Source organism: Microtus pennsylvanicus, chromosome 2, assembly GCF_037038515.1.
Source record: "Microtus pennsylvanicus isolate mMicPen1 chromosome 2, mMicPen1.hap1, whole genome shotgun sequence".
Classification (NCBI taxonomy): Eukaryota; Metazoa; Chordata; class Mammalia; order Rodentia; family Cricetidae; genus Microtus; species Microtus pennsylvanicus.
In genome coordinates this window covers 13,873,742-13,899,284 of record NC_134580.1, presented here as the reverse complement: position 1 = coordinate 13,899,284, position 25,543 = coordinate 13,873,742, and the positions used below count along the sequence as shown (strand labels likewise).

At 51.1% G+C, this 25,543-nt stretch overlaps 1 protein-coding gene across 1 annotated transcript in view; it reads right to left on the bottom strand.

The window, feature by feature from the left end:
• Positions 1 to 1,699: 1,699 nt before the first annotated feature.
• Fbln1 (fibulin 1) overlaps positions 1,700 to 25,543 on the bottom strand; it is a 72,755-nt gene continuing 48,911 nt past the window's right edge. The window contains exons 15-17 of the mRNA XM_075960241.1: positions 25,296 to 25,438; positions 23,022 to 23,153; positions 1,700 to 2,238 (exon numbers count right to left, since the gene is read on the bottom strand). Coding sequence (XP_075816356.1) covers positions 2,099 to 2,238; positions 23,022 to 23,153; positions 25,296 to 25,438 — 415 coding nt within the window. The 3' untranslated portion in view covers positions 1,700 to 2,098. The remainder of the gene's footprint in view (positions 2,239 to 23,021; positions 23,154 to 25,295; positions 25,439 to 25,543) is intronic.

Below are 25,543 nucleotides of genomic sequence, written 5' to 3'. Positions count from 1 at the left end.
ACTCACACACCTCCTGTGTCTTGCCCTTCCTCCTTGAGATTCCATTTTGAGAGAAAGGAAGGAAGGAAGGAAGGAAGGAAGGAAGGAAGGAAGGAAGGAAGGAAGGAAGAAAGGAGAAAGTTTATTATTTAATCTATGAGTGTGTGTGTATGTTGTGGTATATTTGTATACTGTGTGGAGATTTATTGCTGAGATTGGTATAATAAAAAGCCGAACGGTCAATAGTTAGGCAAGAGATATAGGCAGGATTTCCAGGCAGAGAGAACTCTGGGAAGAAGAAAGGTGGAATTCCATTGAGGCATGGAGAGGAAACAGGTTAGGAAAAAGGTAACACCACGTAGTAGAACACAGATTAATATAAATGGATTCATTTAAGTCACAAGAGCTAGTGGGACAAGCCTAAGCTAAGGTCAAGCTTTCATAATAATAATAATAATTCTCCGTGTCATTTTTTGTGAGCTGTTAGCACAAAGAAAAATCTGCCTCCATGCGCGTGTGTGTGTGTTTATATATACATATAAAAATGTCTACAGAAGCTAGAAGAGAGTATCAAATCCCCTGGGGCTGGAGTTACAGGCAGTGTGAGCCACCTCATGTGGGTGCTGGCTACTGTACTCAGTTCTCCTGGTGTTCTTAACCGCTGAGCGCCAATCTCCCTTTCCCACTGAGACTCCAAATGTCCTTTGTGCATCCTGCCCCTGGCATGATGCTCCCTGGACTGTCTAGTCCCACCAGGGTCAGGGTGGTCAGGCATGGTTTGGACAGAACAGTGACCCCAGCAAATGACCCCAGGAACACTGAGGGTTCCCAGAGGCTGGGTCCATGTTCCTGGGAGCTGCAATACCAAGTGCAGTTGCCCAGACTTTTTGCACTGACACCTCCAAGGAAGACAAACGCGGAGGTTGGCCAAGGTCTCAAGTGAGGATCAGGGCCCAGGACAAGAAGCACTGAATGTGAGACAAGATCAGGAAGTACAAAGGAGAAGCCTGGTGCCAAAGCCCTTCCCAGCCCGTCACTGATGCTGAGCGGTGTTTATTCACTGGTATATTTATCTGGCCTGGATCTGGTCTCACGTGGAGCTCTGGCAGCAGGAGAGGCTTTGAAATGGCCTTGGGGGAGATTTGCAGTCCTCTAGCTCTTGGAAGACCCCTGAGCTAGCAGAAGCCCCATCTGGGGAGTCTGTTTCAGGCTGTCAGGAAGATCCAAAAGCTTATTTTCCCCCTGTGAGGAATGGTGGCTGCAGGGTACAAAATGCAGCCATCCCCATAGACACAGTGGGACACATCAGCCACCCCCATAGATACATTGGGATACATTGGCTACCCCTATGATACACTGGAACACACCAGCCAGCCCTGTGGATATACTGGTACACACTAGCCATGCCCATGGATATATGGGGCCATACCAACCATCCCACAGACACACTGGAACACACCAGCACCCCCCATGGATGCACCAAGCCACACCAGCCACCCCCACAAACATGCGGGGACACACCAGCCACCCCGAAGGACACACCAGGCCACACACAAACCTTGCAGCTCACATCTTTACCAAATAATCCTCCTTCTCTGAACAAAACTCCTAAGTGCCCCGAGGCATGCTGTCAACTGCTCCTGGGGAGAATTTATTGTATATTTATTTTATGAGCCACTCTACAACAGACATCAACTTGAAACACACAGAGCCTGATTTCTTTTTCTTTTTTTTAAAAAAAGTACCAAAATGTCAATCCTCATGCAGTCTCGGAGAGTACTGGCCACCTTTTAACTTTCAGATGGACTGATGCTTTCAGATTCTCCTTGGTCCTTCGCAAGGCCTAGCCCACAGGCAGGGAAAGGGAACAAGATTCAGCCTTTGCATTTAAAAAGCAAGGATTCAACCACACAGCCGAGCAACTGGACTTGATGCTTAAACACCACAGTACATCAGTTGGACTTACTGATGCGGCTCAGCTCAATGCATGCGGTCCTACAAACCCACATGAAACATTAAAGGGTGCCCGAGGGGTATAGACAGGCACCTGGGAGTCCCTGGCAGCGAGGACCCGGCCAGGGGGAGGGGTGCACCCCTGGCTGTGCTGCAAACCAGTCCTTCAGAACCAGTACTCAGAGACAAAGATGTGTACATTGACGACATTCCGGTGGGAGACCACGCCCCCTACCACGTAGTTCATCTCCAGCCTCAGGACGGCATAAAATGGGCCCACGATGGGCCGCACTTGGCGCACGACACCTAGAGAGAGAGCAGAAGGCATGGTGTTGGATGTCAGCAGGCACAGAGCAACATGAGTATCTGGGAAGGGGGTTCCCTAAGGAATTTCCAGACTAGAGGGGTAGCCAAGGCAGATGCTTAAATCGCCAGGGTAACCATCCCCTTCCACCTGGTCACTCCGGGTTGTTTCCCATCACGGGGGACAGGTGATAGTGAACTCACTACCTCCTTTCTGTCACACACAGCTTGGAACAGGAAGAAAGCAGTGAGTCTGGGCTTTGAGGATCAGCAGGTCTGGGGCAGGACCTGCTCTCTTGTCCTGCTGGAGCCTGGCTTTCCTGCTCTACCGCCATTTGTCTGACAGGGTTTCAAAGGCCCTAGAAAAGGCTTGGCATGGAGTCGAACATACCCTTCTCTCCTTACTGTGAGATCTTAAGAGGGACCACTGGGAAGAAAAGAAAAGTAGTAATTCACCCCTGGACACCTGAAGGTTAAAGTGGGGAGGGTCCTCAATCCGCTATTCCTGGAAGAGCAATTCCAAGTTCCTACACGACAGGTCCTTGGACTTCATGCCGCACACAGTCCAGATACCGCAGCATATCATCTGCCAACACTGGTTCTCCCTCCAGATTGATTTACACACACGCACGCACACACACACACACACACACACACAATTTAAAAGTTCCAAAGTGAACATAAAGTGTGTAGCATCACAATCATGTGTGGAGAAATGGCCACCAGCTAATTTCAGGCCGGTCTCTGTAAATGAGACTGCTGTGGGCTTGAGCACTGGGCAAGAGGCAACCTGCCTCAAGCCATCCGTGTCCGGTGGGCAGCAGAGGCCTGGGGAGAACTGAGGGTCATGACGGCTTCTGTCACTATGGCTAGTTCCTGACTGGGACCCTCAAGTTTATGCCCAGAAGGAGACACTGGACACAGCACCCTCCCTTTGGCATTCTGGGCTTCTGCTGCAGTGGCCACGGTGGAATTATAGACTTCTCCCTAAGCAAACCTGGCTTTAGCTTGGCAAGGGGGCAGCACAGACCTCCAGGCAGTCAGCACCCTGTTCTCATCCCCACCATGGCCATCGCATTGCACTCTTTCTCCTCTGAAGGCCTATACACAAATATGGCTCCTTTCAAAAGCTGACCGTTATCCTTTGCCTGCCAGTGGGCATCAATTGCCAGAGCACTCCTGTCCCCACTCCCTGGGCTGGGTCTGCCTGCCAGCTGGATGGGATCACAGTGGAGAGACTACAATATTCGCAACATGAATCCATGCATGATACAGTTCCTTTCCTTAGGTCCCAGGCCAACGGGATGTCTCCCAGCCACTGTGACTTTAGCCATCGGAGAGCAAGGAGTATCCTTATCACTCTGCCCATGGCTAAGAAGCTGCTGCTCAAAGAATAGTGTGACAAGCAGGTGAGCCTTACTCATAGAGTAACCTGATAGGCCTGTGAGCCGGTGACCCATTACAGGACGTAAATATCCACAAGCTCAGATCAGACCCTGCTTTGTCACTATTAAGCAGTATTTAAATACATTTTTATAGGGACTAAAGAGATGGCTCAATGGTTAAGAATGCATACTGATCTTACAGAGGACCCAAGTTCAATTCCCAGCACCCACTCTGGGTGGCTCATGACAGCCTACAACTCCAGCTTCAGAGGAACCAAAGCTTCTTCTGAACTTCTGTACACATACCTACATGCAGACTTATGCATATACACAGTTTTTTTAATTAAAAAGTATATATCTTACATATCTTACTGATATTTTATGTAATTTATATATCTTGTTAAAATAAAATTTAGATGCAGATACATTGTTTGTTGCCTATAATGATATATGAGATTTTACCATATAACATGAACACCATAAAATCTTATCTTTTTGTGGGAGTGGAGTTTACCCCAGGATGGCCTCAAACAAACTATGCAGTAGAGGATAACCCAAAACTCTTGATCCTCTGGACCCCATTTTTGGGGATTATAGGCATTTACCACCATGCCCAACTTAAATAAAATCTTTAATGATAAGGCTCATGGTATAGTTACATGTTGGCAATAATATTTACACGTTGACCATGTCATTAATCTACATGTTACATGCATGTCAATCTATCTTATTTGAGTGAGCGTTCCTGGATACTCATGGGACTCTTCACGGAGTCCATAATTCAGACACATAGTCACGTCTGGGCACGTGACTGGTGCCTGACATCAGACAACATAAGAATGTGGAGAGGGTGGGTCGGATGGCAAGGTAGGTAGAGTGCTTGCCATGCAAGCTTGATGACCTGAGTTTGATACCTGGAACCCCTGGTAAAAGGGGTGAATGGACTCCTGAGAGCTGTCTTCTGGGCATCCACATGTGTGTGGGCACACAGATGCACTAAATAAAATACGATAAAATACGATTTTTAAAAAGAATGTAGAGAATGCAACGGTGGTTGTGGAGGGTGGGTCTGGGCCAGAGAAGGTAAGAGAGGACTCACATATGGGGGCACAGGGATTGAGTGTGGCCAACCTGGATGAGAGGAGCTGCTTAACTGCTCTGAGCCTCAGTTTCCTTTTCTGTGGACAGAGATAAAACCAGCAATCTTCAAAGTCAGAAACCAACCGAACTGGGGGCACGGGCCTGCAATCTCAGTTACTTGGGAAAGGAAAGCAGGAGGCTCCAATGTTCAAGGCCTCCTTGAGCTTCAGTGTGAGTTCAAGGCCAGATTGGGAACTTAGGAAGATCCTGTCTCAGAATAAAGTTTGCAGAAAATGTAGCTCAGTTTTAGAGTACTTCCCAGCAAGTGTGAAGGTTAGTCACTAGCATCACACACACACACCACACACACACACACACACACACACACCTCACCAAAGCACATTCTGCCTCAGGGAAAGGCAGATTAGAGGCCTTCCCGGTGCCAGGTCTCATCACTGACATGAGTCACTTTCAGAGCCTGCAGTGGCTCAGGATCTTTGCATGTAACAAGAAAGATGACTAAGGGCAGCCAGAGATGCTGCCTGGGTTAAGAAAGAGCTTGTGTGGGTGCAGGCACAAGGAATGTGTCCCTTCCTGCTCGTCCAGAATCTTCTGTTTTCTGCCCCTTTGACCTGAAGTCTGTGGCACCTCCAACTAGCCACAGTCTCACTCAGACAAGAGCTATCTTTCCCACTAGACCCCTCAGAGGGCCCAGCTACCTCCCTTTCCGCCCAGCCACACATTCCTGCTCCACTGTTTTCAGAGAACACGTTTCCTCCATCTCACCAGTTCAGGTATGACCTTTGCCCTCTTGCTCTCACCCTGACTGAAACCAGGCCACAGAGTGCTTCATGAGAGATGACATAAATAACCCAGTTGGTCGCCAGTGCCTGGCACTCAACACATGCCAAATAAATGGCTGATTCTTGTGCCAATTTTTTATTCATAGCTTCCTATCACCTGCCATTTTCTCACTCACCCATCATCCATCTATACATCTAATTATCCAGTAGTCAGGTGATCCATCCAGTGACCTACCCATCCATCCATCATCCATCCACCCATCATCCACCCATCATCCACCCATCATCCATCCATCCATCCATGCATCCATCCATCATCCATCCATCCATCCATCCATCCATCATCCATCCATCCATCCATCCATCCATCCATCCATCCATCCATCCTTCATCCACCCATCATCCACCCATCATCCATCCATCCATCCATCCACCCATCCATCCATCTATCCATCCATCCATCCATGCATCCATCCATCCATCATCCATCCACCCATCATCCATCCAAACATCCATCCATCCACCCATCATCCATCCATCCATCCATCATCCATCCATCTATCCATCATCCATCCATTCATCATCCATCCATCCATCTATCCATGCATGTGCATCATGCATCCATCTATCCAGCTATCCATTATCTATTCATCCACTCATTCACCCATTCGTCTACGCATCCACCAGACTCCTATCCATCCATCATCAATCCACCCATCATCCATCCATCTATCCCACTGACCCACTCATCCATTGATCTAACCCATCTATCTCATTCGCTCTTCCAGTCCTCCTTCCATCTACCCATCTACCCAATAGCGGTCAATCTATGCAGGGAGACTTAAGGAAGTTTCTACGGAGGTGCTGATATTTAAATTGGGTTGTGACAAGTAAGTAGGGGCCCAGAGAGCTGGAAGGACCAGTGTTCTCAACAGTCAGGCTCCACCTGCCCAGTTCAGGGGACGTTCCAGCTAGCCTCCCATTCAGGACAGTGATTGCACAGTGCTCATGCCTACTCTACCATCCCCAGGGCTTGGGCAGATACCTGGCAGGAGTTCATCCATAATCACTGAGGGAGATGAAGGAGAGTGGGAGGAAAGGAAAGGAAATCAGTTCTCGAGGCTACACTGTCTAAGAGTGCATCACTGTATGACCTCATGGATAGAACTTCATTTGTTTGTTTGTTTTGGAGACAGGGTTTCTCTGTGTAACTCCTGGAACTCTCTAGACCGGGCTGGCCTTAAACTCAGAGATCCCCCCTGCCTCTGCCTCCCAAGGGATTGTGCTGGGATTAAAGGTGTGTACCACCACCACCCAGCTAGCATTTCATTCTGTATGCTCTGCCTAAAATTCCTGTAAATACTTTTTGAGAGCAAATAGGCCCTCCTTTTGTGGGGCCCATAGGTTATTGTGGGATATGTCACAAACTGAGAGTCATGAGGCCCATCCTGGGAGTCAGAAACTGACTTGTAAATTCTGGAGGGAGCCTAGAGTTTCTTCCTCTTATTCTGCTGGGTTCAGTTCCTTTCCTATCACCATCCCATGAGGTTCACTATCACCACCTTCTTCTGTGCTTCTTGTTTCTCATGATTCTAGTCTGTATTTGCCTACAGCATTTGTATCCATAGTATTAGCACTCTAAGAAGGAGCCAGGCTCTCCCAGTGAAATACTTCCTTGCAATGCACAGTAAGAGACCTTGGAGCCGCTAGCTCTAAATGGAATGTCTTTATCAACTCCCTCCCCTCAAGACTCAGGGATCTATGCAAAAGAGGAGGCAGAAAGATTGTGAGTCAGAGGCAGTGGATGACTCTAAGGAAACGGCGTCCTGCAGACACAACAGCTCAATGCACACACGAATTCACAGAGACTGTGACAGTGTACACAAGACCTGTACAGAGGCAAACCAGAAAAAAGTCCCAGCACTGAGAGGAGGAGTGGCTGTGAAGTCCCAACCCTACTCAAGAACCTATTTACAATGGATACCTGCTGGGAAAGGGAAAATCAGTTTTCTCCAACAGAAAATCAACTACATTCCAGGGCAGGCCTCACGCTCATGAGTAGTTGGACAACACAAAACAGACTCGATGTTTGTTGTGCGTGTGCTTTTTGTTGTTATTGTTATAGTTTGACTTCTTTTTTGAAAGAACATGAATCTGGGTAGGTAGGGAGTTGCGGGGAGAGAATCTGGGAGGAGTTGGGGAACAGGAAAATAGATGATCAAAATATATTGTACAAAAATGTTTTAAATGAAAAACCTAAACACAAATATTTGCCCTGTAAGCATCTGGGAGTATGGAAGGCTTTGGCAAAGGGCGTATTTATCTGACTGACCAGAGTAGCAGCAAGTGGCCCACTTCCATCTAGCCTGACATGTCCATCCCATTTGGTGGGGTATTCACCTCCTTTTCAAAGGTTCTGGAAAAAAATCAAAGAGGTGCTGGGTAGGTGGTTCACTTCATAAAGTGCTTGTCTTGCAATCAGGAGGACCTGGTTTAGGATCCCCAGCACCCATGTAAACAGCCAGGCGTGGCAACATACATCTGTAACCTAGTAAAGGCAAGATGTGGGGGAGCAGACAGGTGGATCCCTGGAGCTCGATGGCCAGCCAGTCTAGCTTACTGCACAGAGAACCAGGCCAAAGTTTCTCTCTCAAACAAAAGACACAAGGTGCCTAAAGACCAACATGAAAGACTGTCCTCTGATCTCCACATGTATACTGTGCATACACACACTTGTACATCATGCATGCATGCACCTGTATTACATGTATACCCTCACACACATGAACATGTGCACACACACACACACACACACACACACACACACACACACACACCGGGAAGGGAGTGTGTGGCACTGAGTTCAACAGCTTTAACCATCCAAATCCTCATCTTAGGCATTTCTGCTCCAGGTCCCAGGCGCTGCTGGTATTCCTCCTCAGCGTGTCTGCAGCTCTTAGAGATATAATTAAGTCTGTTTTTCCCCCATTGAAAAAAATGTAGCCCCCTGGGGCAGCTCACCTTCATGTCTCGACTCTGCTATGTAACCTGAAGCTGACGTTCTGGGATCCTTGCTCCTGAACACAAAGTACATAGGTCCAGTAGGGAAAGTCTGTCTCTTGGGGCTGGTAGTCCCAGAGCCCATCTGAGCTCCTTCCATGTAATGTATCCAGTTGTCTATCAACTGTTTGAAATGACATAAGCTCATCTGGGCTCTCTGGCTTTCTGACATTTTGTCCCGATATCTGGAGTCAAACCCTCTGCTTCCCGGGCTGGCTATGTGCTAGTCCGTTGTGTGACCTCATGCAAGGCTTCACGTGGTCTAAGTTCAGCTTCTGACCTGAGAAGTGCTGTGACTCGAACTGACAGAGTGTAATGGAGTGGACAGGGCTGTCGGAGAATCTCAGCGAACAAGATGAGTTCAGACGCCACGTGCAAGGCTATAGCGATGGAACAGACAGTGGCTTGACTGGGGAAAGGGACAGGTGACAGCTACATGTCATCACCATCCCCACGCAGAGCATAAGAAACTATCCCGACCTGAAGCCATACTAGGGATAGGGTACGTTTTCCTCCCCAATGTTCAGTCTCCTACTGCAGTGCAGAGCCAAGGCCAAAGGCAGCTGGTCTCAGCTAATCCTGCATCCTGGGGCTCCTCTGTGCCTGATTTGCTCAGTCAACAGCTGTGGAACGCAGGAGCCACACAGTCAAGCACTGAGTATAACTTACAAAGTTGGAAATCGTCACGCACAAGCGGAAGTATTGGGAAACACTGACCAACAGTCTAAAGCACTGACATTTCAGATGGGGACCACCTGGGAGGGAGAGGGCAACATAGAAGGGTTGGGCTCGCTGTCTGGCCTCGGTGGCCACCCCCCAACCCTCACCCGCCCCATACGCATGTCAGACACCTGAAAAGAAGCAGTCACCAGGTCTCAGCAAACCTCCCAGCATCAGGACCACAGACTGGGACAGGCAGCTTGAGCCAAAGCATGGAGGAAAAGGAAGGAAGGAGAGCTGTGGGCTCAGGTCGAGCACTCCCTCCTGGAACACCGGGACCAGAAGCAATGGGAACTTTGGGATGTTTGCAATACACATGTCCACACCTGAACATAAAGTTCATCTGGTTCATATTCGCCTTCTACACACACTCAAGCAGGCAATACCCTTCAGAATGCTGCAGGTGAAACCAAGTCTCACCGTGTGGGGTATTCTTCCTATAGCTTTAGACGCTCACCAAGTTTCAGGCTTTGAAGCATTTTGGATTTGGGGGATTAAAGAATTCTTGACTTGAAACTACACAACTAGGGTGCAGATGGGTTGGAAAAGAGGCCACAAGGCGGGGGCGGGAAGATCCCATGAGGCCATGCTGAATTTGGTTCCCACCACTGAGCTGTGAGGATGATCATGTATTCATGAGGAGGGAGGAGCCAAGGATGAAGTTTTGAGAGTAAGATGTCCCAAATTCCAGCTAGCAGTGCCATGGATGCCAGTCCATTATAGGACTGATCTCAAAGCTCAGCTGTTTGTCACCTCACTGTGTGACACAACACATGGATGCTTCCTGTGTGTACCACCTTGACCTGACTCAAAAAACACTCCAGCAAAGGGTTGGTAAGATGGCTCAGTAATTAAGGACACTTGCTGCTCTTACAGAGGAGAGGGATTTGGTTCCTAGAACCCATATGGTGGCTCAAACCACCAAAAACTCCAGTGCCAAGGCACCTAACACCATCTTTTGACCCCTGCAAATACCAGGTATGAATACAGTGCACATATATATAAGTAGGCAAAACACTCAAACACATAAAGTAAATTTTTAAAAAAAGTCATTCAGCAAACTCGGCAGAAGTTTCTGGAATTCTAGAGCCATCACACCAGGAATTAAGGCTGTGTCTGAACTCCCCACACCCTGCCTTTCCTGCCTGCCCGAGAAACCCCATAATGGCCGGAAAGGAAGGAGGACAGGTGTCTAGGCTGCATATTTAAAATACCAACTGTCACTCAGCATGTTTCAGCAAAACTCATCAGCCGTATTTTGGGATTATTATAAATGTACCCCGCCCCGAGTCTCCAGTGAGCAAAAGCAGATGCATCAAGCAGACACCTGCAGGCAGCCAAGTGGAGGAGGACAGCTCAGGGTGCAGCTGCCCCGGGGAGACATGAGGAGAGATGTGAAGGGGTCCAGCTTGGGTCTACACCTCCCCGACCCAAGTCTGGGACAGAGAACAAGCATTTTCTGCAGCACTGTCCCCCACCCCCCCACCCGACAGCTCACACACCAAGCGCTGCTGGCTGTGGCTGGGACCAGTACTATCATTTTCTGTGATCTGTCGGGGGCAGGGAAGGAACTAAAGCCCAGCATGGCAGAGTGAGTCACTGAAGATCACACAGCCACGGAGAGGCAAACCGAGACTCCAGCCAGAACCTAGGCCGCTGCACCTTCCCCCACACCATGTGGCTTCAACAAAAGAAAGGGAAGGAAGGTTTTGGCCACTTTCTAGAAAGATGTGCCGTCTGAAGCTACTACTTTATATTTATATAAAAAAGTGTAATTGCGATAAGATGGGCAAGGCATTGTCCCCTCTTTTCCTGTGTCCCTGCCTCGACTCTAGTCTCTCCCACTGACCTATCTGCAATGCTCTTTAGCCTCAGACCCATACTCAACCACGCACAGACAGCCCCAAGTGCACAATCTGAACCCTAACCTACCCCTCCTAAACTTCCCTCCTTCCTCTCCGTGATGATCAGTCTTCACACTCGATGTCACTGATTTAGAATCACCTAGGAGACTTGAGGAGCACATCTCTAGGTTCCCCAGAGGACTGACTGGGATGGGGTGGGGCCATCCATGGGAGAGGGACCCAGACAGTATAAAAGGAGAAAGGTCGCTGAGTACTGGCATTCCCTGCCCACCCCTGCTTCCTCGCAGCCATGATCTCAGCTAATCCACCATGCCTTCTCTGCCATGATGACCCATGCCCTTGAGAACTTTGGACTGAAAGGAACCCTCTCTTGTTTCTCTTAGGTGTTTTGTTAGAACGACAAGAAAATCCTATTCCCAAACCCTGCCCAGCCTCCCAGAGTGAGGGACTTGGAGCCGTGCTCAGCTGACACTGAGCGCCTTCACCTGGGGGTCACTCATCACAAAATTCTCTTATTACCAGAGATTTCTCCTCCACACAGGACCTTGGATGAGGGCCCATCGTTTCCACCTGGGCTTGCATCCCCTTCATCCTCACCTTCTAGAAGGTAAGTCTGATAAGGTCCTCCAGGGTTCTGGACACCTGATGGGTGTGAGGGCCTGGTACCTCCTAGGAGGGGTGTGTGTGTGTGTGTGTGTGTGTGTGTGTGTGTGTGTGTGTGTGTTCAAAAACAGAGTGGAGGCAAAAGGAGCGCTGCACCAATCACCCCCTTGTCAGCGAGGAGAAAGTCACACAAACCCTCACCTGCTGCAACTTGTTCCCGGACCCTCCCATCCCTGCTGTCACTTTCTGGCTGTGGCCCAACTTTCCAAAAAGCGCTTCCAGGACCATGGATCCAGGAACTAGTGGTCCCTCCAGTGTGTCTGTCCTGACTCCATGGAAACTGACTTATGCAGGTCAGCAAGGCCTCAGTATTGTCAACAATGTGAATCCTTGGTCCTCACCTAGCCTGGTTCTCAGCGGTACAGCCTAGCAGCCCTGCCTGGGTTCCAGGCTCTTCCCCTGCCACTGTTGCCAGCCATTCCTCATTTCTGAGACCTCTGGCTACCTTGGCTTGTATCCAGTCCGGGCCTTTCTTTGTCATTCCTCTTCCCATGCATGAGCTCACCCACTCTTTTGTTGTTGTTGTTTGTATTTTTGTTTTGTTTTGTTTTTGAGACAGGGTTTCTCTGTGGAGCCCTGCCTATCCTGGAACTAGTGATATAGACCAGGCTGGCCCCAGACACATAGAGATCCACCTGCCTTTTTCTTCTGTATGCTGGAATTAAAGGCATGCGCCACCACTGCCTGGAAAGCTCATCCACTCTTGGGGCCCTAACTAGTATAGCTCCTAGAAGGATCCATCCCATGATCCCAGCCACATCTGTTTTTTTGTTTTTCCAACTCCACTTCCTTCTTCCCCTCTCCTTCTATCTGGTGTCTGACAAGCCCCTTAAACTCAAGGACTGAATGAAAGGTTTATAACCATATACTCCCCTGTCACCATGTCACCACTCTGGCTACGTATCTTACAGCTGTTCAGAGCCAAATACCCGGCATCAAACCCAAGTCCCCTTCTGGCCCGTCAGCAAATATGACCTGCCTTTCCAGTCATATCCCTATCTGTCCACACCCTATGCTTCCTACTGGACCCCCATGGTTAGATCCACCATCACCTTGACCTGGAGGATGGTGACAGCCACCCCAGGAGGCACCTAGAGAAACCTCTCTACCAGTCAGCTTCCTGCATTGCTTAGTGGAAATACCTGGCAAGACCTCCCTGTGGCTTCGAGATTCCATCTCCACTCCTCCTCTGCTCTAGCTGCCCTCAGCACAGCGAGCGCACCTCCCTCGGGGCTTTGTGCAGGCCCTTCCCTCAGCCCTCCTCCTACAGCTTGCCCGAAGCTCATTTCCTTAGGCCTTTGCCAGTGTCCCCAGTATCCAGATTTGGAGCGGTATATCCTCCCTGCCCCCATGCCAACGGAGTGCTGGTCACCACCGAACTGTGTATATCACACTGCTCGTTGCTTGCCACTGGGATAAAAAGAGCACAACGCAGGGGGCACATCTGTCCCTCCATCTGCGTTGTTCCCAAATGTGTCCCAGAGAACGGCCTGAGGTGTGTCATAAAGACAAATAGTTTATTAAGACGAAAAGGAGGTGAATGCTGTGCTTGAAGTCCAAGAGAGGAGAGAGGATGTTTTGGGGTGTGGGTATGGCTGGCGTGAGCACAACAGGATGGAGGTGCGGGGAGGGGGGGCAGATCTGGGTGCATCCCGGCAGCCTGGAGCCTGGCTTCCGGCTAGGTGCTGCTTAACTCCGCAGTGATAAAGGCAGACAGACTGTCCCGTCTGTTCTGCTGTGAGGAGAGGAGCAGGAGGGAGCAGAGCTGGGCTGCAGATATCTCTCCAGCCAGGCAGCAGGGAGAGACAAAGTTGACGCAGCTGTTGGCAGGGAGGGAGCCACCCAGTGGGTCTCTGGTTCTACTGCGAGGAGGGGAGGAGGGGAGACTGAGCTCTTTGACCACAGCAGGCAAGCATACTCCTCGAAAGGATGCTTCCTGCGCTCTGCAGTGCAGCCAGGCCAGGGTATGACAAGGCAATGGGGACGTGCTGTCTGGGAAGCAGCTGCAGGGCAGGAGGTCTGGTCAACAGCAGCCCTGAGTGCAGGACGGGTCAGGTGAGCAGGGCAGTATCTCACACCTCAGGGTTCCCAGGGCTCACATCGGACATTGACTGGAGACTATACAAGAGTTCTGTCTCTAAACTGTGCTCACAAAGCCCATCTGTGGTCCCACCTGTTTCACTCACCTGTGGGCATCATGGGGTCTCCCCCTGGGATGCGTAAGAGGATCATATATAGCTCTTCTGCCACCTCTGGTCCTTTCTATGCTCTCAGATACTTGCTCAAGACCTGAGCCTTTCATCTTTTCAGAAGGACAGGCCTGCAGTTCACAGTCCCCGGGTCCTTAGGCACACGTCCACAGGGACCAAGTGAACACAAAGGATGAACTCTCCAGACATTTGCCAGGCCAGTCTGCAGGTCTAATCTTAGTGATCACCATTGCCCAGGAGTGAGGAAGGTATCATGCTGGTCAGTCTCTCTTAGAAACCTGGACAGTTCCACCCACACAGTTTCAACTGCCTGGCTCTTGGGACTCGGTAACGGCATATGTGGTGCTTAGCTTGGGTGGGACATCCCATCACATCTGCTCCCCTTTTGGGGTGGTGGCTGCAAGGTCTGCTGGCCACCAGCTAGGTTAGGCTATGGGCCTAAGGTTGAGTCCCAGAGCTGTCCTGACGGGGAAGGCAACACTGTCACAATTGGGTGAACGTTCAGGCTGCAGCAGGATTCCAGGGGTCGCCTGGAGCTCCCTGGACAAGGTCAGGGACTTGGGCTGTTGCTTATGGCCTTTTAGCATCATTTCAGTAGGCCCCCAGCAGAGGTCATGGCCCCATTGAGATCCCCCAATTCCCTCATGCCTGTGGGTTGGTGTGTGTGTGTGTGTGTGTCATGGGGGAGACCTTCGAGCTTCTGCATCTGTGATAGTGGAGACCTTGAGCTTCTGCGTCTGTGATGGTGGGGGTGGGCCATCTCCTATGGTGCTCTGAGAGTCCTTAGGCCGTCAGGAACATCTCATCTTTGCTCCATGGGGCCCCAACACAGAGAGCACAGAAAGTGTCTGTCCTTTCCTTACCCTTCTGTCTGGTCCCCTTTGCGAGACACCCCCCCCCCCCCCCCACCGCCCTACCTGCACCTCCTGCCAGCCTCGTGGCAGAGTCAAGCCCTGGCCCATCCCAGACTGAGGAGGAGGCTGGGCCTCTCACCCGAAAAGCAAGTTGGCTGCTGGCCAGGGTGTGGCCCCGGGTGACAGGGCTGTGCCTCCCGGAGAAGAGAAGGCGCCTAATCCCTGGGATTTGCCGTGAAAGCCAGGACAGGGTCAATCACTTGTCACTGGGCAGGGATGGCTGTGCTGTTGTTTTAGTTGGAGCTTCTGAATGTCGTTTGCAGTGCCCACTGATCCCAGGCCAAACCTGCTAAATTGGATTTCAGGGCAGGGTCAGTCTCTCATATTTAACCCCTTAGGAGGGAATGGTTTAAAGAGGCAGTTCAGATCCTGTTAGCTGGACCAGGGATGACAACTGGACGCTAAAGAGCCAAGGCAAGCAAGACTTTAAGTCTTGACTCGGTTCTTCTGGCTAAGGCAAGAAGGGTGAACTAGGTCAGTGTCTTCATTCACAAGTCCCTATTCTGGGGCCACTGTGTGCAGCTGTACAGGTGTGTATCGTCTATAGATTAAGCTAGAAATGACATCCCTAGGGTTTTGTAAGCGCGCAACACGTTCAACTGCCCATGGCTGTCTTGTCACATACTACTCTCACCCTCTTGAGATATGCAGCCAACTCCTGAAGAACAGGTACTTTCAGCTATGGCAACGCGATGGAAGCATGCTAGGGAAGCTGCCAGGCAGCATTCTGAAGGCAGGCGAGCGACTCACATATGTCGCTGCTTCCCAGGGATCAGTGTAGGGCCTGGCACAGGGTAGGGTCACATCTGCCCTTTCGGCATGAGTGAGAGAAACCAAGACCGGCAGGACATGGGTGGCATGTCCTCCACTTTTCTTTAAGCCGGACCAGACTCACTGGCCCAGGCTATCGGACATGCCTGTTAAACAGTTCCCAGGCAGCGAAGTGAACTGGAGTGAACAGCCCTGCCCTGCCCCATGAAACCCTTGCGTATTGCCACCTAAGGGTGCTCTGAGCTCTCACCAGAGAGGTCCAAACTGCTTCTCCCAAGGGGCTTATTTGTCTTAACGGCCCATGCAGGCAGACTGCTCTAACCTTGTGTTTAAATATGCACACCACCTTGATCCTTATGGTCCCAATGGGCAGGAACTACTTAAAGAGAACGGAGACGAGAGGTCCAGAGAGGTTGTGTGATCAGCACGAAGCTACAAAACTAGAAGCAGAGATCGCCAAATCAAGCCCAGAGTCGGGTTTCTCTGTAGCTTCGGAGCCTGTCCTGGAACTAGCTCTTGTACACCAGGCTGGTCTCGAACTCACAGAGATCTGCCTGCCTCTGCCTCCCAAGTACTGGGATTAAGGGTGTACGTCACCACCGCCCGGCTCAGATTAGCTTCTTATCAGGGCCTCTTGGAATTGATTGCAAGTGACCTTAAAAAGGAGCCTTCTATTTGGTATTTTTCAAATAGTAATGGTTAGTTGATGAACCCTGTGCTCAATGCGCAGAAGTCTCACAGATGAGACTTTAAATCCTGGTTCAAAATGAAAAATATTTGTGACCTTTAAGAGGGGGAATAGGATCAGGGAACAGCGGCCGTCTATAATCTTAGCGCTTGGGAGGCTAAGGCCGAAGGACTGTCACAAGTTCCAGGCCAGCCTGGGCGTCAAAGCGAGCTTCTAGTTCAAAACAATAATAGCAATAAATAAAAAGATGGGGTGTGAGAGTATTATATGAGGCGGGTGATGCGCGCATGCTCAGGTGATGTCGGGAACACGGAACACTTTTTATGTTAAACATCAGCGTCTGTTCTGAACAGTGGCTGGACCATCTCTCACCAGCAGGGCTCAGATCCTTGGACACAGGTTCCAGTTCTGTGCTCCTCCTGAGTCTCAGTGTGGGCCATGTGGGTGGTTCTCCTCCTAGAGACATCTCCCAGAAGGCAGGCTACATGCACTGTGCAGAGAGGTCTCAGCAATGACCCTTGAGTCATACAGTGACGCCGTGGTGTTCACGTCTGCTTGTTCATGACCCTTGAGTCACACAGTGACGCCGCGGTGTTCACGTCTGCTTGTTCTGCACTTTCCTACCATCTGCCGCCATGGACCTCAGCTCTGGCCCACATAACTCTCTAACCTACTCTGTAAGTCAGTGAAAGGTGTGTGTCGGTGGCCCTGCCCCACTGCTGTTCCCATGACATGCCATCTCCCCTCTGGGGTCTGGAAGGAATCACCTGCGCTGCTCTTTCCTGGGCTTAGCTGAGCTGCTTCCTGTGTCCCACCTGATCAGGAACCTGGCTCTGTTTTCAGCCCGGGTGGGTCCAGCATTTGCAGCCATGCTCAGATCCCACACTAGAGATCCTGAACTCGCAGCACCTGAACCATCACTGGATTTTTGCAGGCCTCGGTGTACCTGGCATGTGAAGGCCTCTCTCACAAGTCCCTTTCTGGGTCACCCTGAAGGGACTCTGTAATCAGAATATCTCTTTCCTAACCTAACACAGCAACGGTGCCCAAGGCGAGCCAGCCCGTCTTTCATTCCTTCTTGCATTCCAGCTTTCCCAATTGCGTGGGGCTTACCCAGCCACTCCTGCGCCTGGAGCTGAGGAGGCCACCCTTCTTTTAGGGGTACCGAGAAACTGTGACCCCAAAGCCATCTAGGGACTGAGGAGTTTAAGGACAACAGAAAACAGGCCTACAAGCCTGACTGTCAGCTGGCCAAAAGTCGCAGGTGGGCTCTTCTCATTCTTTCTCTGTTAATAGCTATGCCAGACTGAGTGGCCGTTGTCCTCAAGGCTGCATCTGCAACTCATGAAGAGGCTCAAGGCACAAGCTGGGTGACAGCAGCATCAGCACCAGGTAACTCCAGAAAAAACTTGGCAGAGTTCCCTAACCCTGTTCCTGCTCCTAAGGTGGCTACTACTAGGGGCAAGAGGCCTGGCTCTGATGTTATACTTTGATATAGCATGCCTTCTGCAAGCCGGTGCAGGGAACCAATCATAATTCAAATATCACAAAATCACGTGCATCCACACACTCAGCCCATTATCCCCCATAAACATCCACAGCTGCTCTCGGTCCTCTACACACACACACACACACACACACACACACACACACACACACAGAGAGAGAGAGAGAGACAGAGAGAGACAGAGAGAGACAGAGACAGAGAGAGACAGAGAGAGAGACACAGAGAGAGAGAGAGTCCTTGGGACTTGCCCAGAAATGAGCATGAAGTATAGAGGTCACAGCAATTTTTCCGCAGAGCTGTTTCCAGCTGGGAGGGTTCTGCTCAGCTTTCAAATAACCTCTCTGGATCACAAGTGACCTCAGTGTCCACCTGAGTTCCCCACCCTGGAAGGCCTGGCCTGCCGGTTCATGGGCAGATGGTGGCAGAAGGACGTGATGCTGATTGTCCACACGAGCCCTGGTATAGCACTTGACAGAACAGAGACACCTGCCTACCAGGCAGGTAGAGAATTGGAATGGGTGCTCCAGAACCTTGTCTCACTCCAGGTGAACCTCATCTCTTGGTCACAAGGATCTGAGAAGGTCTTATTCCTCAACATCAGCTTGGCTCCAGAATCCCATGACTATTTAATGGGACCGAGACCTAGCTGCTGCTGGCAGATCCCAGTGGGACAGACACCACTCGGTACATACTAGCAAGAAATGGGCTTCATGGTGGCCTCTTGAGAGTAGGGTGGGACAGCTGTGGGTCTGACAGGGTCCTCAAACACCTCCCAGCTACACCAGCCAGTTGTGGTACCCCCGTCTGTACCAGCACAGCTGTCATGCAGACAAATATAAGGAGATTTTCATAGTTTCTAAGGATACTGCAAAGGATGATGGGGTACAGGGTCAGGATGCCAAGAACAATTAGCCCCCCCCCCCCAAATCATATCAGCTGAGTGTTCTCGTCTCCTCTTGGCTTTGGTGAAGTCTTAGTAAAAATTTTGGCCAAGCCAACCCTCATTCTAGACAGATTGTTTTTTTCCCCACTTCTAGCAAAACAGAGGAGCAGGGTGGAGGGGAGGCCTGGGGCTCAGGTACCCACTAAATCCCAGAGGCCTGGGGACTCAGGTACCCACTAAATCCCAGAGGCCTGGGGACTCAGGCTGGCAGTGAGTGTAGCTCACACTTGTGGCTAGGGTTCCCCATTAGTCATTGCTCAGTTTCTCGAAGCACCCTGCCTGCAGCCTGGGCTCTGCAGAGTGAAGCGTGAACCCGAAGCAGGAGAGGAAGGCTCTGTGGTGGCCTGAGCATGCCCCAGGCATTAAACAGAGCATTTCTCCACAGGCTGGAGAAGCATTCTTCATGTCTCACTGACAGCTGGAGAGAGAGGAATGCAAAGGGGCTTTGGAGAGGCATCAGCTCTGCCCTGGGCAGCATCTCTCTGATCCCCTAAGACCCAAAGACTACATTAGAGGAAGCCTGGCCCTTTTAGGTTTTTTTTTCCCTCTGCTCACTCAGGCACTTCACTGTCTTGTCACTTTCAAGGGCCTGAATACCACAGTCACAGGGGCTCAAGGGTTCATCTGCTGGTTATTTTTCTGGGACTTCTAAACTTGGAGAACTTTCTCTAGGCCAGCACTGTGCACCTATGCACTCCAGCTCTGGGGAAGCCTAGGCTCATGTGAGCCCTGGTCTCCATTGCCAGGTGACCCTCTCCGGCACTTGCCCCCCAGTCCCTGAGTAGAGATAATTTCCCTACATTCCAGGGACTGAATGTTAGCTTCTGGTGTGTTGCAGGCTCACCGACTGTGAGGCTCCTGCATATGTAAGAAGACTGTTTGGGCCTTGCCTCTCTAAGGAAGCCTTCCATAGGAAGTGCCCACACAGGCTGTGGTTTAAACAGGTAGGAAATCAGCAAGCCCAGTGAGCAGGCAGGTGCCCTTGCATGGTCATATACAGGCCCATGCCTCTTGTCAGGGACACAGGAGCTTCCTGGGTCTGGAAGGGAGCAGCGGACAGCAGGCCTGCATAGCCTGGAACCACGCTCTTGTTGCTGGCCAAGCCTTAGGGTTACTGTTTAAGGCAGGGCCTGACGTGAGTCCTGCACTGTCCCACATAAATCAGAAGACACACCTGGCCCCGGGTTTGGCTGCTGCACAGTCTGACGAGGTCATCTGACTCCGTTCCCTCCATTGCCCAAGGCTTCCTGTCTTATTCCCAGTAGTCATGTTTGCAAGGACTGAACAAGAATGCGGGGGCGAGAGTGTGCAGCGGTGGCAAGAAGCCATGAGGGCTAAAGCCCTTCCCAGGGTTGCTACATGCTGGGCCAAGACTCAAGAGAAAATTCCATCCCCCAGCGGTCAGGTCTGGAGCCACGTACAGGGTAGCTTCTGGGGGGACATCCCCAGGTACCCAGAGATGTTTCTGGGCAGAAAAGGGGAGAAAAATAAGGCTACAAGCAAGATCAGAGAAAATGTCCGGACTGAGAACCGAGTCCAGGGAAGGAGTCTGAGACCAGAGCACAAGCACAAACACAGTCTTGGTCCCCACTCAGTGTGACCTGCCCTAGTTGGTGTCCTTCTCCATCTCAGAGGCGATGTGTGTAGCAGAAGGAACACCCTGCAAACTGGCTGGGAAGTGGAAAAGGCGGGGACACTTGGTAAGCAGGGAGATGAGCCCCAGGAATTTCCTAGGGCTGGGGGTCCACCCCCATGCTGCCCAAGTCTAGAATTCCAAAGATCAGTGCACCCATGACCAAGCACAGTGGAGGGAATGCTCATTCTCCGTGGCCTCTGATGCATTCCACTCCCAGGCCGCCCACAGTCTGAAGGTTACCTGTGGTCACCCATCAAACACCTGGGGCTATTTCATGGCCAGCAGTGTCCCCAGGGCACTAAGTAAAGACCGGCACCCTCACCCCCCAGTGGCCCTTATTTCTCCTTTTGTGGAAGTGGTTGGAAAAAATGAGACCTCCTCGTTCTAACACAATCAGTTTTCTGACCTAGCAGATGGGAAGCCAAAAAGTAGACCCAGCCAGGGTTGTTCTTTCTGGGGTGCCACTGTAGCCCACCATGGGCACTGGTGGCATCAGACGCACTTCTGCCCAGCTTCCCAGCTTTGACCACTCCAGGACAGATTTAGCTGAGAATAGAAGATATGAAAATGGCGAGGGCCAGCTTGGTGCAGGCACACTGTCTCAGTCTATAGATGGGGCAGTGCTCATCTCTGGGAGAAAGGCAGGAAGGTGTGGTGTGTGTATGTATGTGTGTGTGTGTGTTGTGGTGTGTGTACTGTGTGTGTGTGCTGTGGTGTGTGATATGTATGTGTGTGTGTTTGTGGTGTGTGTGCTGTGTGTGTGCGCTGGGTGTGTGTTGTGGTATATGTGTGTGTGGTGTGTGTGTGTGCGGTGTTGTGTGTGTGGTGTGTATGGTGTGTGTGGTGTGTGTGGTGTGTGTAGTGTATGTGTGCGTGTGTGTACGTGTGTGTGCGCACACGAGGCTAGGGGCAGCATCTACCTCTATGAATAAGGGCCAGCCAGAGCCAATAACTCAAGCGTTCAGAAAGTAAAAGAGAGCAAATAGACTGGCAGGTCCTGGGGTTGTGGTCACAGCAGCCTGGACTGTGTCACCCACAGGGCAGGCACTAGGGGGCTTCTGCAAGGCCAGTGCCAGGGTGCTCCCTGTCACCCACAGGACCAAGCTCTAACACCACCCCCTACTGCACCTCCCTCATCCATAGCTAAGGTGAGGCTTATGATGGCTGGTAGCCGGGCTGTGTGCCCTCTCCTCGGAATCTCAGTGAGGGCTGCTGAACCATTAATTGTAATTAACTAATTATCCTTGCTGCCAAACAGCGGAGGAGGCAGCCGGGGGTGGTGAGCCCCCAAATGACTCAGTCGTGTTTACAACATGCAAACCCATTTAAGAGCTTGTAAAGTTGCTATAAATGGCTCTTTGGCAACAGGAGAGTAACGATTCCCTTTCTCTAGCTGCCAGCTTAACAACTGTCAGAGTTGGTGGATAGCAGGGATGGAGGTTCCGAGATCCAACAGCGCCACCTGGGGGCCAAGTCAGCAAAGGCTCTGCTCTGACCCAGACCTCACAGGCTCCGAAGTGTGAGTCTAGAAGACAAGGGAAACTGAGGCCCGGGGGAGAGCAGGGACTGCCGTGCAGTATTTTACTTTAAAATATTCAGAGTGTAAATCTAATTCAGAAATGGTAGATGTGACTGTTTTCACTCTCTACGAATAAAAACTACTTAAAATCAGATGAGCTACCGTGACAAAGGTCACAGGGTGGAGTGAGTCTAAAGGGCTTTCCAGGTGAGCAGGTTGTAGTTAAGGCGCACAGATAGCAACAGGAACCACAGCCTCCTCTACAGAGCGAGTGTGGCCTCCTGGTTTCCTTCACATCTCCCCTCCGGGAGTTCGCCGGCAACTGTCCCAGTGTCACTTCCTCGTCACCAAACCCAGGTGCCACCAACACAGATGGGTCCTTCAGAGACACTGGCCATGCTGGGAGCAAGACCAGCAGGCTCCACAACGAAAGGCTGGGCAGTGGCGGCCAGGGTTCCTACCCGATGACACGGGGAAGGGATGGCAAGTGGCTTGAAACTGCATGCTAAGTCAAGTGGCTTGAAACTGCATGCTAAGTCAAGTGGCTTGAAACTGCATGCTAAGTCCATGCTAGACTAGATTGAGGGGGCGGGGTCCTCCGAAGCCCAGTTTGCATGTCTTCTCACAGCACCATGGAAATAGCAGACAGTCAGACAGACCAGCTCCCAATGACCAGGGCATGCTGACTGGCCCTGGCATACTCAAAAAATTTAAAAAAAAAACCTTTGAAATTCAATTCTGAGATGCAGGATCTACTTAATCTACCCATTTTGTAAGTGGGGAGACTGAGGCAGACAAGGTTTACAGTAGAGTCAGTGGCATGGCCAGGGTGGATTCCCAGAAGACTTTAGTGCTGAGCTCCTTAGACTAGAGTAGGTGGCTGCTGGCTAGAACCTGGAGGCCAGGCAGAATTGGACTCGGGAAGGGGGTGCTGATGGGAGTAGAGAGGGTGCAGAAAGGTGGTCCCTGTCCAGATCGCATGGCCTCAGCCAGTGTTTTGGGCTCTGTGGAGGGGCACTTACCCACAGTCATGCTGTCTTCGTGGCGTTTGATAATATCAAAGGAGTCCCGCAGGTTCCCTTCTGTGATATCGAAGATGATGTCGGCCTGGTTGGCAGGGTACAGCGGTGTGACAGCCCTCAGAAAGATGATCTCTGCAGCAAGCGAGAGGGTGGCATGGGATGGTGGTAGTGCTGGTCCACCCCTTCCCTCCCCAGAGACTTGTCCCACCCCTATCGTGATGAGGGGTCATTCCTAAGGTGACGTTACTGACATCACCGACCCTCTGAGTGGAAGGCTAGAGAGTGCTGACCATCACGCCGTAGCCTAGCTTTGTTCTATCAGAGGGGAAACTGATGCCTTGAGACAGAAAAAAAAATGACATTTTGTTTTTATCTGCCCTGAGGTCATGGTGCCAGTCAGCAGTGTGGGCTCATCTGGGCAGTGGTGTCTGAGCCATGTCCCAGAGCCCCTCACCGTGAAGCAACCCAAGCTGCCTTAGCCTTGGAGCCACCGCTCAGATGCCAGCCTGGCTCAGGGTAATCTTGGGGAGGCTTCCCTGTCTATAGAAAAGAAGCCAGCTGATGTCTACTGAGGGTCCTGTTAGCGCTCTCCATACCCTGAACCCACGACATTTTGGTTTTGGTTGCACTCGTGTGGGTAACCGACTCCTACATCAGTACAGGGCAGAAGAGCACCATAAAAATGGTTTTGGTTTTTTTAAAATTAATTAATTAATTTATTTATTTATTAAAGATTTCTGTTTCTTCCCTGCCACTGCCTCCCATTTCCCTCCCCCAATCAAATCCCCCTCCCTTGTCAGCCCAAAGAGCAATCAGGGTTCCCTGCTCTGTGGGAAGTCCAAGGACCACCCACCTCCATCCAGCTCTAGTAAGGTGAGCTTCCAAACTGCCTAGGCTCCCACAAAGCCAGTACGTGCAGTAGGATCAAAAACCCATTGCCATTGTTCATGAGTTCTCAGTAGTCCTCATTGTCCGCTATGTTCAGCGAGTCCGGTTTAAAAAAAAAATGGCTGCTGGAGACTTGGGAAAGAAAGATGTGTGGAGATTTTTTTAAAAAAAAAATAATTATTTAAATTTATTTTATGTGCATTGGTGTGAAGGTGTCAGATCCCCTGGAACTGGAGTTCTAGACTGTTGTAAATGGTCACGTGGGTGCTGAGAATGAACCCAGGTCTTTGGGAAGACCAGCCAGTGCTTTTAACCACTGAGCCATCTCTCTAGCCCCGTGTGTAGGTTTGTGGAAACCCCACTTTCCACAAGGCAGACATCAGCTGTGACGACTTCTCTGGAAGAATGAGCCAATGGAAAGGAAGTAGGGGCTGTGCATTTCCCCCCAGGACATCGCTGGCCTTGTTGGGTCTCCCACACTACTGCTGCCTAGTGATCCTGTGTGACTATCAGTGCTGGCCCAGGGGTCACTCTAGATGACTCGGTCACACATTTTCCTGGAGAGGGAAGGCCTTTCTTAAGTTATGTTCTCAGAGTCTGGCACACAAGCTCACTGGAGGGCCGCTAACAGACTTAGTCAACAGTGAGTCAGGGAGGAAAACTCCATGCATAAGAAAGAAGTTGACTGGGGACCAGAGAAGCCCACAGCTACACACACCCCCCAGTGTGTGACAGGAAGAGTGGTTCACCTAGGAGCGTGCAGCCCACGTCTGACTCAGGAATGTGAGGGCGGCTGCCATGTCCGTGGAGAAGCAGGAAGGACACAGTTGTCGTTACTCCCGGGGTCATTATTTCCAGTCCGGCTACTCTATCCATCTGCCCCGTTCTCCAGGAAGTTTTGACACACCAACCTCACCTATTAGGACCTCTCAGAGGTTCTCCGAGCCTTGGGGTGAAAAGCCTCAGCTTCGGGTCTACCCTCCTGCTCATCCTTCCAAATCCATCGGAGTGTCCTGGTCCTCAATGCCCACACTACCCCACTCACCTCCAGCCCTTGCCAGTTGAGATCTGCGGGCAAGTTCCTGCTTTCCTCCTCCCACTCTGGCCAATCACCTCTAATCCTCTTCCCTCAGGAAGCTCTCCTCAACCCCCCAGTGCCCAGCCTCAAATCAACACTGAATGCTATTTACAGAACGAGTGTCACCCACCAGAAGGACTGCCTACGAGAGAGAGAAAGGCTGTGCAGCCGAGGAACCCTGGTGGGAAAGGCGTGCATCGTCACCCCCACCTCATCCTACAAGGAAGGGCTCCTGCAGGCCAGGCCCTCTGCTCCATCAGAAGGAGGTTCTGAAGCAGGTCCCAGGACCTCCATCTTGGTCTACTCACCCTCGGGACGGCTGAACTCTCGGAAGGTGGGCAGCGAGATGACTGTGTGGGAGACGGTGTGCACAGGGTCTCGCATGCAGGCTTCATCGGTGGGGCGGCAGGACTTGATGCAGCGGACAGTGTCTGTCTTCTCTTGGCGGAAACTGCAGGGAAACAGCCCAGGGAAGTTGATGGCAAAGCTAGGACCACAGCTCTCATGGGGATAAGGAGCCTGGGACAAGTAATGGGTGGCCCAGAGGCAGGGCCAG